At 33.7% G+C, this 15,478-nt stretch overlaps 1 protein-coding gene across 1 annotated transcript; it reads right to left on the minus strand.

The window, feature by feature from the left end:
• Positions 1-12,163: 12,163 nt before the first annotated feature.
• LOC144997766 (protein LURP-one-related 15-like) lies at positions 12,164-13,195 on the minus strand. The gene is made up of 3 exons (XM_078957634.1): positions 12,905-13,195; positions 12,587-12,817; positions 12,164-12,500 (listed from the first exon to the last, which is right to left on the minus strand). The coding sequence occupies exons 1-3, from the start codon at positions 13,136-13,138 to the stop codon at positions 12,300-12,302; spliced, it is 666 nt and encodes a 221-aa protein (XP_078813760.1). The 5' UTR covers positions 13,139-13,195; the 3' UTR covers positions 12,164-12,299.
• Between the last annotated feature and the right edge of the window lie 2,283 nt (positions 13,196-15,478).

Below are 15,478 nucleotides of genomic sequence, written 5' to 3' on the forward strand. Positions count from 1 at the left end.
TTCATATTATACTTTTAATGAGGAGATTAGGTTTCCCTATCCTACCCGTTCGGCTAACGACCCTCCACCGATCAAGCAAGCGGTGGGTGTGAGTGTACACCCATTAAGCGCCATTTTATAGGCAGCAACCTTATACCCACCTTATAGACCGGCTTCGTGAATGAGACCTACTAACGGTAAGACTAACATTTTAGTTATATATATATATATATATATATATATATATATATATATATATATATATATATATATATAATCTTGTAATATTATATTAATATAGGGTTGAATTTTTTAAACTTGTAAAATTCTCGGGTTTGAAATTTAAATTGTCCAAATTAAACTTTTAATCACAAAACATAAATTTCAAAACTTGAGGGTAGGTTTTAAACTTTTCAAAACATAGAGGGTCAAATAACAAATAATCTAAATTAACATTTAATCACATAATTATCCATATTTGATTTATTTAATTATTTCTTGCAAAACAATTTACCAATTTAATTAAAATAATTAATAATTATCACATAAGGAAATTAAATATTTTATTAATTGATAAACATCTTCAATTAGATCAAGCATATAGTCATATATATCAAAAAATCGGATTTAGGTTGATCTAATATGATAAAGGCAAGTTTCCATAAGATAAATATCAAAAAATCCCGATTTTTGCTCTTCCTGACGCTCGGACTCGCCGAGTACCCAACTGGACTCGCCGAGTCCACTATGGGACTCATCGAGTTCAACACTCAGATCCACAAAATTCGAATTTTGCAAGCAAGAAACAAACAACCATGCATCAATTTAATAGAAACCAATCTAGTCTCTAATACCACTAATGGGTTTTGGCCATATGAACATTCTATGTGCACATGCAAACCCTAATGCTTGGATCTAGGTTTCTCTAATTAAACATGCATTGAATCCAAGACTTCTAATGGCTAATAAGGTATAAGAACAATACAAAATCAGAGTTAGAAGTTTACCTTGAAACACTTGTTTGATCTTCTTGTTCTTGGAGCTCTAGAGTCACAAATGTCACTCCTCTAATGGCTTACAAACACCAACTAGCAAGGAGGATGATTTGAGAAAGAGGAGAGAGGACAAAAATCGGCCAAGGTTCTTCCAAAGACACAGGTGTTGATTTCCCCACCCCATGAGGTCTATTTATACTTGTAAGGCACCTAGGGTTTCACCCTTAAACCCTAATTGGATAACTTTTACTCAAAGCAATCCAAATCCTTTCCAAGATAAGCCCTTGGACGATTTGTGGCTTATCCTAATCCCTAGAAATCGTCCAACCCTATCCATGAAGGATTTACAGCCCAAAGTGTAACTATCAAACAATTGATAGTTTATACCCTCTTATTTAATTAATCTCTTTATGTCACCAAATTAATTCCTAATTAATTTATGACTTATATTAATCAAATAATAATATTATTATTCCTTATATTATTCTCATAATATATTAATAATATTTATTCTCTCATAATAAATCACCTTGTCAAGTTGCTATGGTGAAGGCAACCCAAAAGGACCATGCACAATCGAGTCAAATACTTGCCTAATATAGTTGCAGCCTTAGACACTATTCCAACACCTTCTTCTTGAGGAATAAAATCGGCACTCTCCACGGAGACATGATGAACTGCTTGTGTAGCAGCTCCTACAACTGAGATGAAAGCTCCTGCATCTCAGGCGATGCCAAACAGTACAACGCTTTTGCAATCAGGGCGCACCGGCATGAGATCGATCCTTAACTCGACCAGCCTCTCAGGAGGCACACCGGGTAACTCCTCCAGAAATACATCGATAAACTCCCTGACCATCGGGACCTCTGAAACTGAAACCTAATCCCCAACTCGCATATCCACCACATAAGCCAAATAACCCGCACACCCATGCTGAATATATTGTCGATCTCTAGGTGTAGAATAAAACCCTGATCTCATCATGATGCCCCCTCCATAGATAATCGTTTCTCCCCCACTTGGAGTTTGAACTACCACGCGCTAGCCTAAGTAATCAATCATGGCATCGAAACGGATCAACCAATCCATATGCACAATCACGCATACATCCCCCATGGGAATAGGGATCATATCAACCGGAAAAGATACCCAAAGATCTCCATAATGCAACCTTGATCCACCGAAGAAGCAAAAACTCTGTGTTTCATTCAAATGATGATACTCAAATGATAAAGTCTGAAATATAAAAAAAAAAATCAGAAATGATTATATAATACAATGATTATATAAATATAAAAAGAAAAGAATAAAATAAAAACTTACAGTGTCAACATTCATGAACAATCTAAGTGGAGAATTAACAACATCTCTGAATTTCTCTTTATGATTTAGTATATGAAACCATGAATCAAGAACCCTTTAATGCAAATAGTTTTTTTATAAAGATTTTCATAATTAGCTCTAAAACCCATAAAATCTGTTTCCATAAGCAAGACAATATCCCTGCATATATTTATTTAAATGTCATTAAAAATAAAAAATTATAATTATAAAAATAAAAAATTATATTTAAAAAAAATTACCCTGGATTTCCTTGAAGGCTGAAAATCTATTCACACACTCTGGACTAGCACTTGGTTTCTTCAAATAAACTCTATCCTTAATCTTTTTCCTTGTCATCCGATTAGAAGAACTTTTACTTTGAGATGACTTCTTCAAACCTTCAGAATCTTGACTAAATCCAAGACTAAAACTTGGAATAGAAAATTCTCAACTTTCCCTTCCACTTTGTCCTTTTTTAGTGATTGTGTCTCCTTTGAATCATTTAATTGTATAATTTCTAAACCATCTTCAACACTTTATACACAAAAAAATTATAAAAATCATATATGAATCAACAAGAATTATAAACACAATTATATATGAATAAATAATAATTATAAACTAATTACCTCCATCTTTATTTTTATTTGAAAAATCTTCTATTGATTTCCCTAAATCCAAATCAACTTCAACATCTTCAACTTCTCCATCCTTCTTTGCTACAATAACTTTATCATCCTCACCGAAATTTACAATCCCTAAATTATTAAAATCATAAGTGAATCATCTATACAACATATTCATGTATATTTTATGTATAAAAAATACATAAATAAATACTTACTGTCATCAAGTTCATTTTTCTCAAAAACAGTCAAATTCTCATTCACATCATCTTCAACTCGTTTCTGATGTATACAACCATAAACCAAGTTTTTAGTACCTATAAAGTTCAAATATAAAAATTAAAAATCATATATGATTAAACTATATAAAATAATAAAATATGCTTACCTTGATCGAAAGTTTGAAGAAAACTTTCAACAACTGGATCACAAATGAACTAACTAAAAGATACATCTTCCTGGCTATTAATTAGACCCACACTCTTAGTAACATTTTCAACAACATAATTTAAATTCATGGACTCTTCTTCATTGAATCCACTTCCATTTCCTTGTTCATCATCTTCATCATCTTTCTCATTCAACAAATCATTATTTTTACCAACATTGTCCTCATGTGCACCACTTCCACCCCCTTGACCACCAGAACATTTCCCTTGATCATCATCTTCAACATTTTCATCATCATTCAAAAAAATCATTCCCATAATCTTTATCATTAACTTGAACAAAAGAAGGTGTCAATATCAGTTCTTTACTTTGTTGTGAAACATAATGGAAATCTAAACTTTCTATGCTTAAATCTTCAATAGGAAATAATAATTTCCAAATTTTCAAATTTTGACTTTGAGGAAATTTCAACATCCTCTCATTTATCTTTACAACAAGATCCTTTTTCAAATCCTCCATCTTCTGATACATATATGAAATTTTATTTTCATACACCTACATAAAAAATATTCTTAGAAATAAAATACTTAAACATAAAAAGTTTTAAATGAATACACTAATAAAATAATAAATGAATAAAACTATAAAATTACCTCCACAACACTAACTTGATTAACATCAAAATCTTCTTCATCCTCATCACACAAATCCTCATCACCATTAGATCCATCCTCATCACCACCAGATTCTTCCTAATTATACTCGGATTGTTGACATTCTTCTTCAACATATGGTTCATTAACACTTTCACATCCAAATTCTCCATTCTCTTGTAAAATATCCTTAAGAAACCTTATCCTCTCTGACGTCCAATAAAAAATAGTTGGACGTTTACGTGTGACTTACAAATGATGAAACTTGAAAATATCCACATACACCAACTACAAAAAAACATATATAACAAATAAGTTAACTTTCTAAAAAGATTTACTTATACAGTTTAATATATCATTAATCATAATAAATATGAATAATCATATATGATTATGATCTGTAATATATAATTAAACAAAAATTAGAATATATAATCGTAAATGATTATACAATCATATATGATTTATACAAATAAAATATATCATTAATTATAATAGATGTTGGTTCCTTTGAGAGAAATAAAAAATTATATATGATTATATTGTCTGATATATAATAAATCATACATGATTATAAAATCATATACGCTTAAAAATAAAAAAAGGATATTTTTACAAGTAAAAAGAATATTTAATATTGAAAATTAGCTCACGTACCATAAGGTATGCTGCTGGTCCATAAACGAAAGAAGATTCTTTCTCTGGGTTGTAAACCTTCTTCGTCCTTACCAAACAATCGACAATGAAATCGCATGAGTCAATGCTACTTAAATCAATATCTCTTCTGAGTAAATACAATGGATTCATATTACATTTTCCCATGCTTGTAGACTCACAAAATGTATTAATAAAAAGAACCAAAATATTTATTCTAAAGTTATTATCCGCTCCACTAGTTTGAACAAGTTCATTCTTTAGCTGTTTCAATCTCAATTTATCAATATTTTCATAATGTTTCTTCCATTCAAACATACAACTCTCCTCATTATTCTCGAAAATGTAATCCATGTTTGAAAGTAATGAGCCACCAGATGGCCTGGTAATCCTAACATCTCATAAGCATACTTACTATCAACACTAACTTCACAATTTTCAAACTCCACCTTCAAAGTTTCAAAATTTAAATGATCAAGAACATAATAATCAATCTTCAAGGGTACATCAATCATCTTCATCCGAACAAACTCCAAAATCCCATAGCCCTAACACAATCCTTCTGTTCTCTACTTAAACCTTGAATAACACCCAACAATGAACCGGGTGAACATCTGTTCTTCAATGAAGGAAATTCTTTTATAACAACAACTTTTTTTCTCTTTCTTCACAACTTTAGTTTCTCTCTTTGGTTTATTTGAAGATCCAGGACGACTCTGAAAATAAGAATCATCTTCATCAGATAGTTTACGTTTCTTACTTACACTTTTGACCTTAACCCTCAGGTTCACTTTTGGTTGTTCAATAACTGTTTTTTTAGATTTCTTTGAGCGTGCTTGCAAAACCTCCTTGGCCTTTTCTTTATTGGAAGATGACTGTGTCTTCCTTGAACTCTCTAAAGTATCTTTTTTACCTAAAATTTTCATTAGAAATATAGTGTTTGCAAAAAATAAAACATAATATATATATAATCAATTGCTAAACATGAAACATAATCACTTATGATTGCAAAAAAACATACCCTTATCATTTTTAACCTTTGAACTTTTAACTGAAATATCTTCAACTTCATTCTCATCAACAGAAGCATTTACTACAAAAAATTAACATAATTAGTAATTAGTACTAAACAAAAACGCATATGACTAATAAACTATGATTTCAAATCACACAGTCACTAATGATTATAAAAACATACATTTATCATTACTATTTACTAATGATTATAAACAAAACATATTAAATCATTTATGACTATAACTAAAAATAAACATACAACTAAATCTAATGTTCAATAAACTGAAAAAATCACAAAATCAATTATGATTACAAAAAATGCCTTTAAAATTTATTCTTTTCGAAATTTTCTCTTTAACTTCTCCAAAAAGATCTTCATATTCACGTTTGATACATAGAAATACATAAACCCAAAATATGATCATCAATTATGAATAAAAAAACTAAATTGTAACATCCGGATTCCCAGGTATATTATTCTAATATTTTATTTTTGGAATTTGTGAAGGAACTCGGCTAGTTGATGCGTAGACTCGCCGAGTAGGGTCGCGGATTATCATCCGGGTTCGCGTTTGGACTCGACGAGTCCATGAGTGGACTCGGCGAGTCCACGCTGTTTAATAAAGCCCTAATCCTTCGGTTTGGAGCCTATTTAAGGGCACTCTTAGCCTCCCCTTGCGGCTACCAGTCCCTTGAGAGCACCCTAAGTGAGCTAGATCGTTTGGGAGGAAGGAGAAGCCATATTTGATCTTTCTATCTTTGGTTTAGCAAGAAGAAGGTGATCAAGAGCAAGAGGAGACTGAAGGAGGTGTGATTTTAGTGATTTCAGAGTCCAGAGACTACAAATTGAGGTATTTATTCGGACCTTCTTCAGTCTTGGTATTGATTCTTAGAGTTAGGGTTTTCTAACCTCTTTTGAGGATGATTATGTGGAGCAATTGGTCCCTTCTCGAGTTTATGCTTTGGATCTGGACTCAAAGAGGTCTAGAGACTTTAACCCTTGGAGCTTTATGAATTATCTTGGGAGTCATGAACTTAGAATGTCATTTTTGGGGCTAAATCACCAAATGAAACCATCTAGATGATATATGGGTGTCAAGGTCTGGACTTTATGTGATTATTATGCTTGGGAAGGCCAGATCTATGGATTAGAGGAACAGATCTGACCTCAGGAGGCCAATGGAGTTGTGCATGGCATGTACTCACCGAGTTGTTCTTGAGACTCGACGAGTTGAGTTGGGGTGGCCCCGCAATTCTTACCTGGGGACTCGTCGAGTAAAGGGAGGGACTCGACGTGTTAAATGGGACTAAAGAGTTAAGTGGACACAGGTGGAATCGCCGAGTTGCCCAAGTGCACTCGCCGAGTCGGGTAAAAGTTTGACCGTTGACTTTGGTTGACTTTTAGGGTTTGGTCAACAATGAAGGCCTTTGAGCCAAAGGAGGGGTAAAATGGTCTTTTACCCTTCTGAGGGTGCCTAGAGAGAGTGGAGTCTAGTTCTGAGAGTTATATTTATTAGAATATTACTTTATGTGTTTAGGCGGAGGCTAGATCGTATTTCTACCGAGTCAGTGATTTACCGGGACATCTGAGGTGAGTCTTCTCACTATACTTTACCTGGAGTGGTAATTAGAGTTATGTGCCAGAGTTATCATATGCTATTATGTGATATGTTGTACTGCATTGTTTCTATGTGATTTATATCAGAGTATATCATAGTTAGAACCGAAAGGTTCATAGAGTTAGGACCAAAGGGTCCACAGAGTTCGGGCCCACGGGCCCACAGAGTTATAGCCTCGAGTGGCTAGTATGTGTTATGTATGGTATTTTGGGGAACTCACTAAGCTTTACGCTTACAGTGTTATGTGTTATGTATTTCAGGTACCAATGATGATCGCGGGAAGACGCCGACATGATTCGTACACACGCATGGATTTTTATGTATTTTGATCTTGGGAAATATTTTGTGAACCAAAGTTATGATACAATGGGATTTTGTTGTTAAATGTGTTTGGTAAAACGAGTTTAAAAATGTGAAAATTTGTTTTGAATTTTACGGTGTTACATAAACTATGATTTTAAATCACACAGTCACTAATGATTATAAACACATACATTTATCATTACTATTTACTAATGATTATAAACAAACGTATAAAATCACTTATGATTAGAACTAGATATAAACCTATAACTAAATATTATGTTCAATTTACTGAAAAAATAACAAACTAAGTTATGATTACAACAAAAACCTTAAACATTAAGTTATATGTTTATTTATAGTTCTAATCATATATGATTTTATAAGTTTTTTTAAGATCGATTTTTTGAATTGTACCTTCGGAAATAACAACACTTCTACCGCCTTCGATATTTTTTTTTTTGATTTTTGAACTGCTTTGGAACATTGTTTCTTTTAAAATCATTATCTGTGAAAATATGAACAACAACTTACATAAAAAACCAACACAAACTAAAATCATCAAAAAACAGATCAACTCTAAACAAGAAAATAATCAAAATCAAATAAAAATGACGATGAAGAAAAGCTACTAAATCAAAATAAAAAACATCATTATCAACATAAAACTGCAGTTAACTAATACAAACATGCATTATCAATAAAATAAAAAACCACTCATATTCTAACCTTTCATTTCCATTAACGAACATGTGACTTCGTTTATATTTTCTCCTGAAGACATTTACCGATTTTACAAACTTAATTTGAATAGCTAATAAACGAAAACTAGGGCAAAATGAGACAAAGAAAGAAAAAGAGGGTTTTTGTGAAAGTTCCAATTGAGATTTTGATCGAGAAAAAAATGAATGTTATAGGCCGTTACAATATCGTAGCCTGCAAACTGATATGAATCTTTGTAACATTACAACAATAGCCCTACAATCGTTATTAAGGGCGTTAATTTAATATGTTACCAATCTATTTACAGTTATGCCACCGCCACATTTTAAAAACAAAAAACATAACATCACCTATCTCTCAATCTTTGATTTATATATATATATATATATATATATATATATATATATATATATATATATATATATATATATATATATATATATATATATGGATTAACAAATATTGTGTGAATGTAAGGATTAATATGAGCCAAGTATTATTTAATTTTAATAAATAAATAGTTAAATCTGCCACCCTTTAATTTAGGCAGATTACTTTATTTAAAACCCTACTGCCTATTTCATCCACACCCACAAAATCGACTCCCGCTTCCATCGAAGATGTCAAGATCGTTGACACAAAATCGCCTCTTGCTTCCATTGAAGATGTCAAGATCGTCGGAGGGTAGTTATCACGTGTGCTGTCCGCCATTCCGGTTGCTGTGAGTAATCGAGATCGTCTTCGGGGTTCGAAGAGGTTGAAGAGATAGAGGGAAGGGGGGAGGTCGTCATAAGTATTTCCCAACTTTCCGTAAAACATGAACAATATTTATGCATTTAAGTTTATAGTGTTATCAATAAAATCTACTATAATAGATGAAGATTAATTTTGACACATGCCGATCTCTTATAAGTTTTGACATTTGTCATTACTAATATTTTTAAAATAAAACATTATCAACATGTTGATTTCTAAATTTTTTTATCAAAATTTTAAATTAAAGTCACATAATACGTATGCTTGTAAATGTAAAGTATTAAACGTAATAAACGATAATAAACTGCAATTAATATGTTTTTATTCCTTATTTTAAAATTATTTATTATTTACACTTTGAAATATGATAAATGTCACTGTAATCCAATCAACTTTTCGGTTTTGTTTTAAAAGGTCCCTTACATATTTTTTTTGGTAGTATAGGCCCTTAAACTTAGAATTGACTTATTAAAAAAGGTATTGAATTTCATTTTTCCCGGTTTCACCGGTTAAATTTAGATTAAATGGCATTTTTACTTTTGAAGTAATAAAAAAAGGGAATTCAAACTCTCTCTCTCTCTCTCTCTCTCTCTCTCTCTCTCTCTCTTATCATCAACATGAAGAAGACAGATCGTTAAGAGGGTATATTTCTTTTCCTCACGTCGGCTACCCCTTCCACTCCCTTTCTCCCAGATGAAACCTCATCGACAACTACATCCAAATTCCTCATGTTTCAATGAATCCGTATCGTGAAGCTATAATCTAAAACATGCATTCACCGGTATCGAATTCACCTAAATCAGAGGTTTCATCTGAATCTGCGAATCAGAGGTCCACCGACCCCAATTGAAACCCTTCCCTTTGTTGAACTCTCACCTCCTGCTATGTTTCATCTTCACCGCCTTCTTTGTTTCAGTTTAGATCCATGTAAGTACAACAGTAAAGAAGTCGGTGGATCGTTCAGAACCAGACCATTGTTCTAAAGGCGATGACTCTCCCTCATCTCTTTCTCACTTTCTCCTTCACTACTAGATCACATGAACCCTACCAATTTCAAATAGGATTCAAGTTCATTAGGACACATCCCTATAAATATCCTTACCCTACCAAAAGACTATGTTGCCACAGTAACCAGAAATAACTTCATCGATTTCAATCGCGCTTACCAAACTTCAACATCCGTCTCCCTATATGCACCTTCACCACCTAATCAATCAACAAACATACGCCCTTAGAAGACAATCTAGCCACTAACAAACATCATCTCCATTATCAAAATTTCTATACTAACCACACACCCTCAGAAGACGTTGCTATTAATAATGGGGATCCACATGACGATATAGTGATAATGAAGGAAAGTACATCGACTGATGCATCAGGTTCCATCGGAGAAGAAACCGTAGTCGTCGAAATGGTTGGATCTCTGGAATGGAAGGACTCGTTGAGCTCGCTTGAGAGTCAATACCCATTTCATTGATTAAATGTAAGAGGTTAAGAAGTTGATACTCGTTGAATCGATTCTCTAGTTTGATCCCAAAGACTCCATCTCCATAACATTATGCCAATAACATCATTCTGATGGCCTCATCTCCCACACCTCTCTAGTCCATTATTGATCAGCATAGCAGAGAGTTCACAATGACTGACCTTGGCACCTTAATTACTTCTTGGCGATCTCTGTTACATGTACTACCCGCGACCTCTTCCTTTCTCAAAGAAGTGCGCATCAGAGATCCCAGAGTGCGCAAATATGTTTCAGTGTAATCCAACCGTACGCCTGCTGAGACTACACATAAGTTGGATGCCATTGGTACTCTCGTTACAGATCCATATTTCTACCGTAGCCTTGCTAGAGCTCTGTAGTACCTCCCTTTTCCTCGACCGGACATTGCTTTTTTAGTGCAGTGGAATTTGTTTGTTCATGCATGATCCTCGAGAGCCTCATCTTCATGAACTAAAGCGTATACTTTGCTACATTCGGGGATCTTTAATTGGATCATGGTTTGCAACTTCACGTTTCCCCCACATTCGACCTACGTGTCTTCTCTGATGGCGAATGGGGTGAATGCCCAATCTCACTCCTCTCCACATATGGATATCATGCCTTTCTTGGAGATGATTTGATATCTTGGTCTTCGAAATGACATGGCTTATTTCTCAGTCTAGTGCCAAGGCAGAGTACCGCGGTGTTACCAACGCCACTGTCGAGACTTGTTGGATACAAAATTTTCTTCGTGAGCTTCAGTGTCCACTCTTAAAAGCCACATTTATTTACTGTCAGTTCTATGTACATGACCTCTAATCCAGTTCAACACAAGCACACGAAACACATAGAAATTGATATTTATTTTGTTCGTGATATGGTTGCCCGAGGCGTTGTCCGTGTGTTTCATGTTTCATCATCCGCTCAATACGCCGACATCTTTACGAAAGATCATCTGATGCAGGTTTTCAACTACTTCAAGACTAGTTTGAACATTCAGAATTATCCTCCCGATCAAATTGTGGGGGGATGTTAGTGGATACCTATTGTATTATACTTAGTTGTATTATTGTCCATTATTTAGCCAATTTGTATTTTGTATTTGGCCCATACGGGTTTGTATTGTATATATACACTTATTCAATAATATGTGCATTATGGGAAAATAACCATTTAGCAATTGTGTCGGTTTGTAGTAGTGTCGGTTCGAGAATGTCATTCTTATATGTTCCAGAAATCTTCAGATTCGTACAAAACATACAGTGAAATATCCAATTATGGTAGGTTTTTCAACTAATTATTGGAAGTCATCCAATAAGATTTTTTTGGATAGTTTTTCTGCAATTTGGATATGTGCTTTCACTTTCTGTTTTCTATTCGAGAAACACACATCTACACCTTGCTCTACCATTTTGTTGCAAAAGAAAAGAGAAAACAAAGAGTAAACCGAAGTGGACTGTAAGGGGTAAAAACAACAGGAGGATTTACGATTTACTACAAAATATGTTTAATACAACATCATAAATATTACAAAATAGAAAACATACATCCTGTACATATTAATTTATGTTACAATGTTTGATAGAATTGGATAGTTGTTTAACTAATTCTGGACATGCAGTTGTAATTTCTAACACAAGTCTAGATTATAAGTACTTCTAACACAGTTAAGGGATCAAAAATCGTGTTTGTTTTAATTGGTAATCATACCATTTCCATCACGATGTGAAAAGATGATATATGATTCTGTAAAACCATTGATCCATCCAGTAATTCTATAAAAGAAGCGCACCAACTACAACGTTACTCAAACCTCCAATAACTTCCCGAGCAAATTTTTCTTTTATGACAGAGTTATTCATTTTCATAACCTCAACGATTGCTATAAGTACGACCACAAACGCATAATCCACATTGGGATAAATGGTCACCATGAATTTGTTCGTTACATCCTCCGATGATTGCATTTTAGACATCTACAAGAATAAATCCATTAATTAGTTTCAGCTCAAGCTTTAAGTTTATGAGAAAAAAAACTAAAAGGTATATATATGAAAATTACTTGGGCTATTGGTGTTGAAGTATCTCCCATATAAATAGTGCAGTTTCTGTTCGTCCAGCTTCCACTGATCTTGAAATCACAAACATTCTTCTTACCAGTTTTTTTTGCCAAGAACACTTGTACATTGGTCTTAAACTGGATCATGTGAGCTGATTGTGTGGTAAATATCATATCCGATTTGCTTTTACTGTTACCCCTGAATACATTCCATCTATCGTGTTCACTCATGATCTGGACAATAAATTAGTGCATACCAATGTTAAAAGTTAGCATCAAATTTTCAACAAAAATATATTAAAAAATTGAACTTAAAGTCACCTTTCCGCGCGTTAGAACGATGGGTTTGCCATCAGCATCAACTAGCACTCGCTGCTGATGAAAGGATGTGTCGCATGATTTCACTTGTAGCATGATTTTATGGTCAATATCTGTAACCACAAGGTTTCCGGTTGTAATTATATCAACTATAATATCAAATTGATTTGGTGCCATGAACTGAGACCCTATCACAGAAACCGGAGAGGATAAAGGTGCATTGCTTGGTTCGGCCATCTTCAACTCACAACTCACAACTCACAGAGAGAGCTTTTAACAAGATGTTTCCCTGTTGTCGGATTACTTTTCAATTCTGAGGGTTATATATAAGGAATTTTTTGTGGCTCAAGTCAACATGGCATTGTTTTGATAAAGTCTACCCTCGTCCTTTAATTCATTTATAAATGACATCGACTGTATTCTTTCTCCAAGAGGTTGTTTTTTAAGAGTTATTGCTTTTTTGTTTGAGGAATATATATATAAGAATGGACTTTTTTGCCCCTGGTGCTGCTGTGGTGTTGTCATGATCATCATTGGTGCTGCTGTGATTGCTATCTTGGTTTGTTATTGCTCCTGCTTATACCATTGCCAATATTAACAAATTAGTCCTAGAATGGTTTGGTTGCTGTCGGCTTTAGATGAGTTCTATTAATTTAAGTTTCGGGTTGAATCTCTTTTTACACTATTAATGGACCTAAAAGTTATACCTTCCATCTTTAATGTCCTATGTATATGAAAGTCGTCTATTGAACAATGGATATTAATGGAAGGATATGAATTCATTGACCATGTACTCATAACTATTTCCCAACATCCAATTACTGTAAAGCGTGAACAGTAGTTGTGCATTTAAGTTTATATTGATTGCCGATCATAACCAACTTGTTATCAATAAAATATAATGATATAATGAATAAAAATAAAATAAAGTTGCTTGTTAGTAACACTACAGTTTGACCGATTCCAAATTCATTGTTGACCAAGCATGATATTTAATGACTGGTTAATTTGTTTTTTATTTTATTTAAAAATTGATTTTTTTTAGAAAAATTTAATATCGCATCTATTCTATGCAGATGACGTGACCTTCATAGGTAAATGGAGCACTGGGAGCATCAAAAACTTAACAAGAATACTCAAATGTTTCCACATCTGCTCCGGTTTGAAGGTCAATTTTCATAAGTCGTGCCTGTTTGGAATTGTTGTCACTGATTTGGATCTTCAATATCAGTTGAATGCTCTTGGATGTCTCAAAAGCACATTACCTTTCATTTACCTTGGAGTCCTGGTTGGTGCAAATATGCTGTTGAAGAAAAATTGGAGGCCACTAATTGATAAGTTTCAAGCTTGGTTATCTGTATGGAGGACAAAAACTCTATCTTTTGGGGTAGACTCATTTTAATAAAATCAATACTTGATAATTTACCCACATATTATTTCTCTTTATTCAATGCTCTGACTGGAATCATTGGGGAACTTGAAAAGATGAGGAGGAGATTCTTATGGGGTGGAAACGACTCTAAATCCAAGATTCATTGGGTATCTTGGTTAAAAATCATTTCTTCCAAAAAAGATGGCAGACTAGGTGTTGGGGCGTTGAAAGCTCAGAACCTAGCGTTGCTCACTAAGTGGTGGTGGAAACTCAAAGAAAGATGTGGAGGACTATGGAAAGAATAAAATTTATCACCGCAATTGGAAAAATCTCAATGGGTGGGGTTTGGAATAATATATCCAAGGCTATTAAATCTCTTCCGGAATTTGATATAAATTATCATGAGCTCTTTTCACTAGTTCCCGGATCAAATGTAGCAATACTCTTCTGGAAAGATCGTTGGTGTGGCTCTCTAACTCTGCAAGAACGATTTCCACGCCTCTTTGAGTTGGAAACTAGAAAATTTTGTCTGGTCTATGACATAATTACAAACTCAGGGCTACAATGGAGATGGAGGTTGCAAATTAAAGAGGGGGATATTCTAGAAGATTTTAAAAACTTATGCTCTATGATACAAGGGGTTAACACACAACCTGTGCAAAATGGTTTTAGATTCAAGTGGAGCAAAGATAGAGAGTACAAGGTACATATTCAATGCCACAAGATTGATTCTTTCCCTACTCCCTTTATAGGAATAAAACTCAACTGGTCTAAGGTAGTAATACGTTGCTTTATATGGAGAGCAGTGTTAGACATACTCCCGGTGGCATTAAATCTTGTAAGTAGAGGGATGAAAGTACAATCAAATTTATGCCCCCCTATGTACTATTGAGCAAGAAACATGCGATCATTTACTGATTAATTGTCGTGTGGCAAAAGAAACTCGAGAATGGATTTTAAAATGGTGTGGCATACCCAATATTAATTTTGATAATATCAAGGAGTTTATTAACTTTGCAGCTACATGGAGTAATTGTCCAAAGAAAAAAGAGAGGATCCATGCGGTATTTTATGGTCTATTATGGTATATTTGGGTGGCTAGGTGTGACATCCCCATTTTCACGGCTAGAAAATACCGATTTTGTTTATGCTTGTTTGAAAATCAGAGTAATATTTTACATAAAAGTGTTGCTGAAATTGTTCCC

The sequence above is a fragment of the Lactuca saligna genome, chromosome 5 (assembly GCF_052625555.1).
Source record: "Lactuca saligna cultivar CGN05327 chromosome 5, ASM5262555v1, whole genome shotgun sequence".
NCBI lineage: Eukaryota > Viridiplantae > Streptophyta > Magnoliopsida > Asterales > Asteraceae > Lactuca > Lactuca saligna.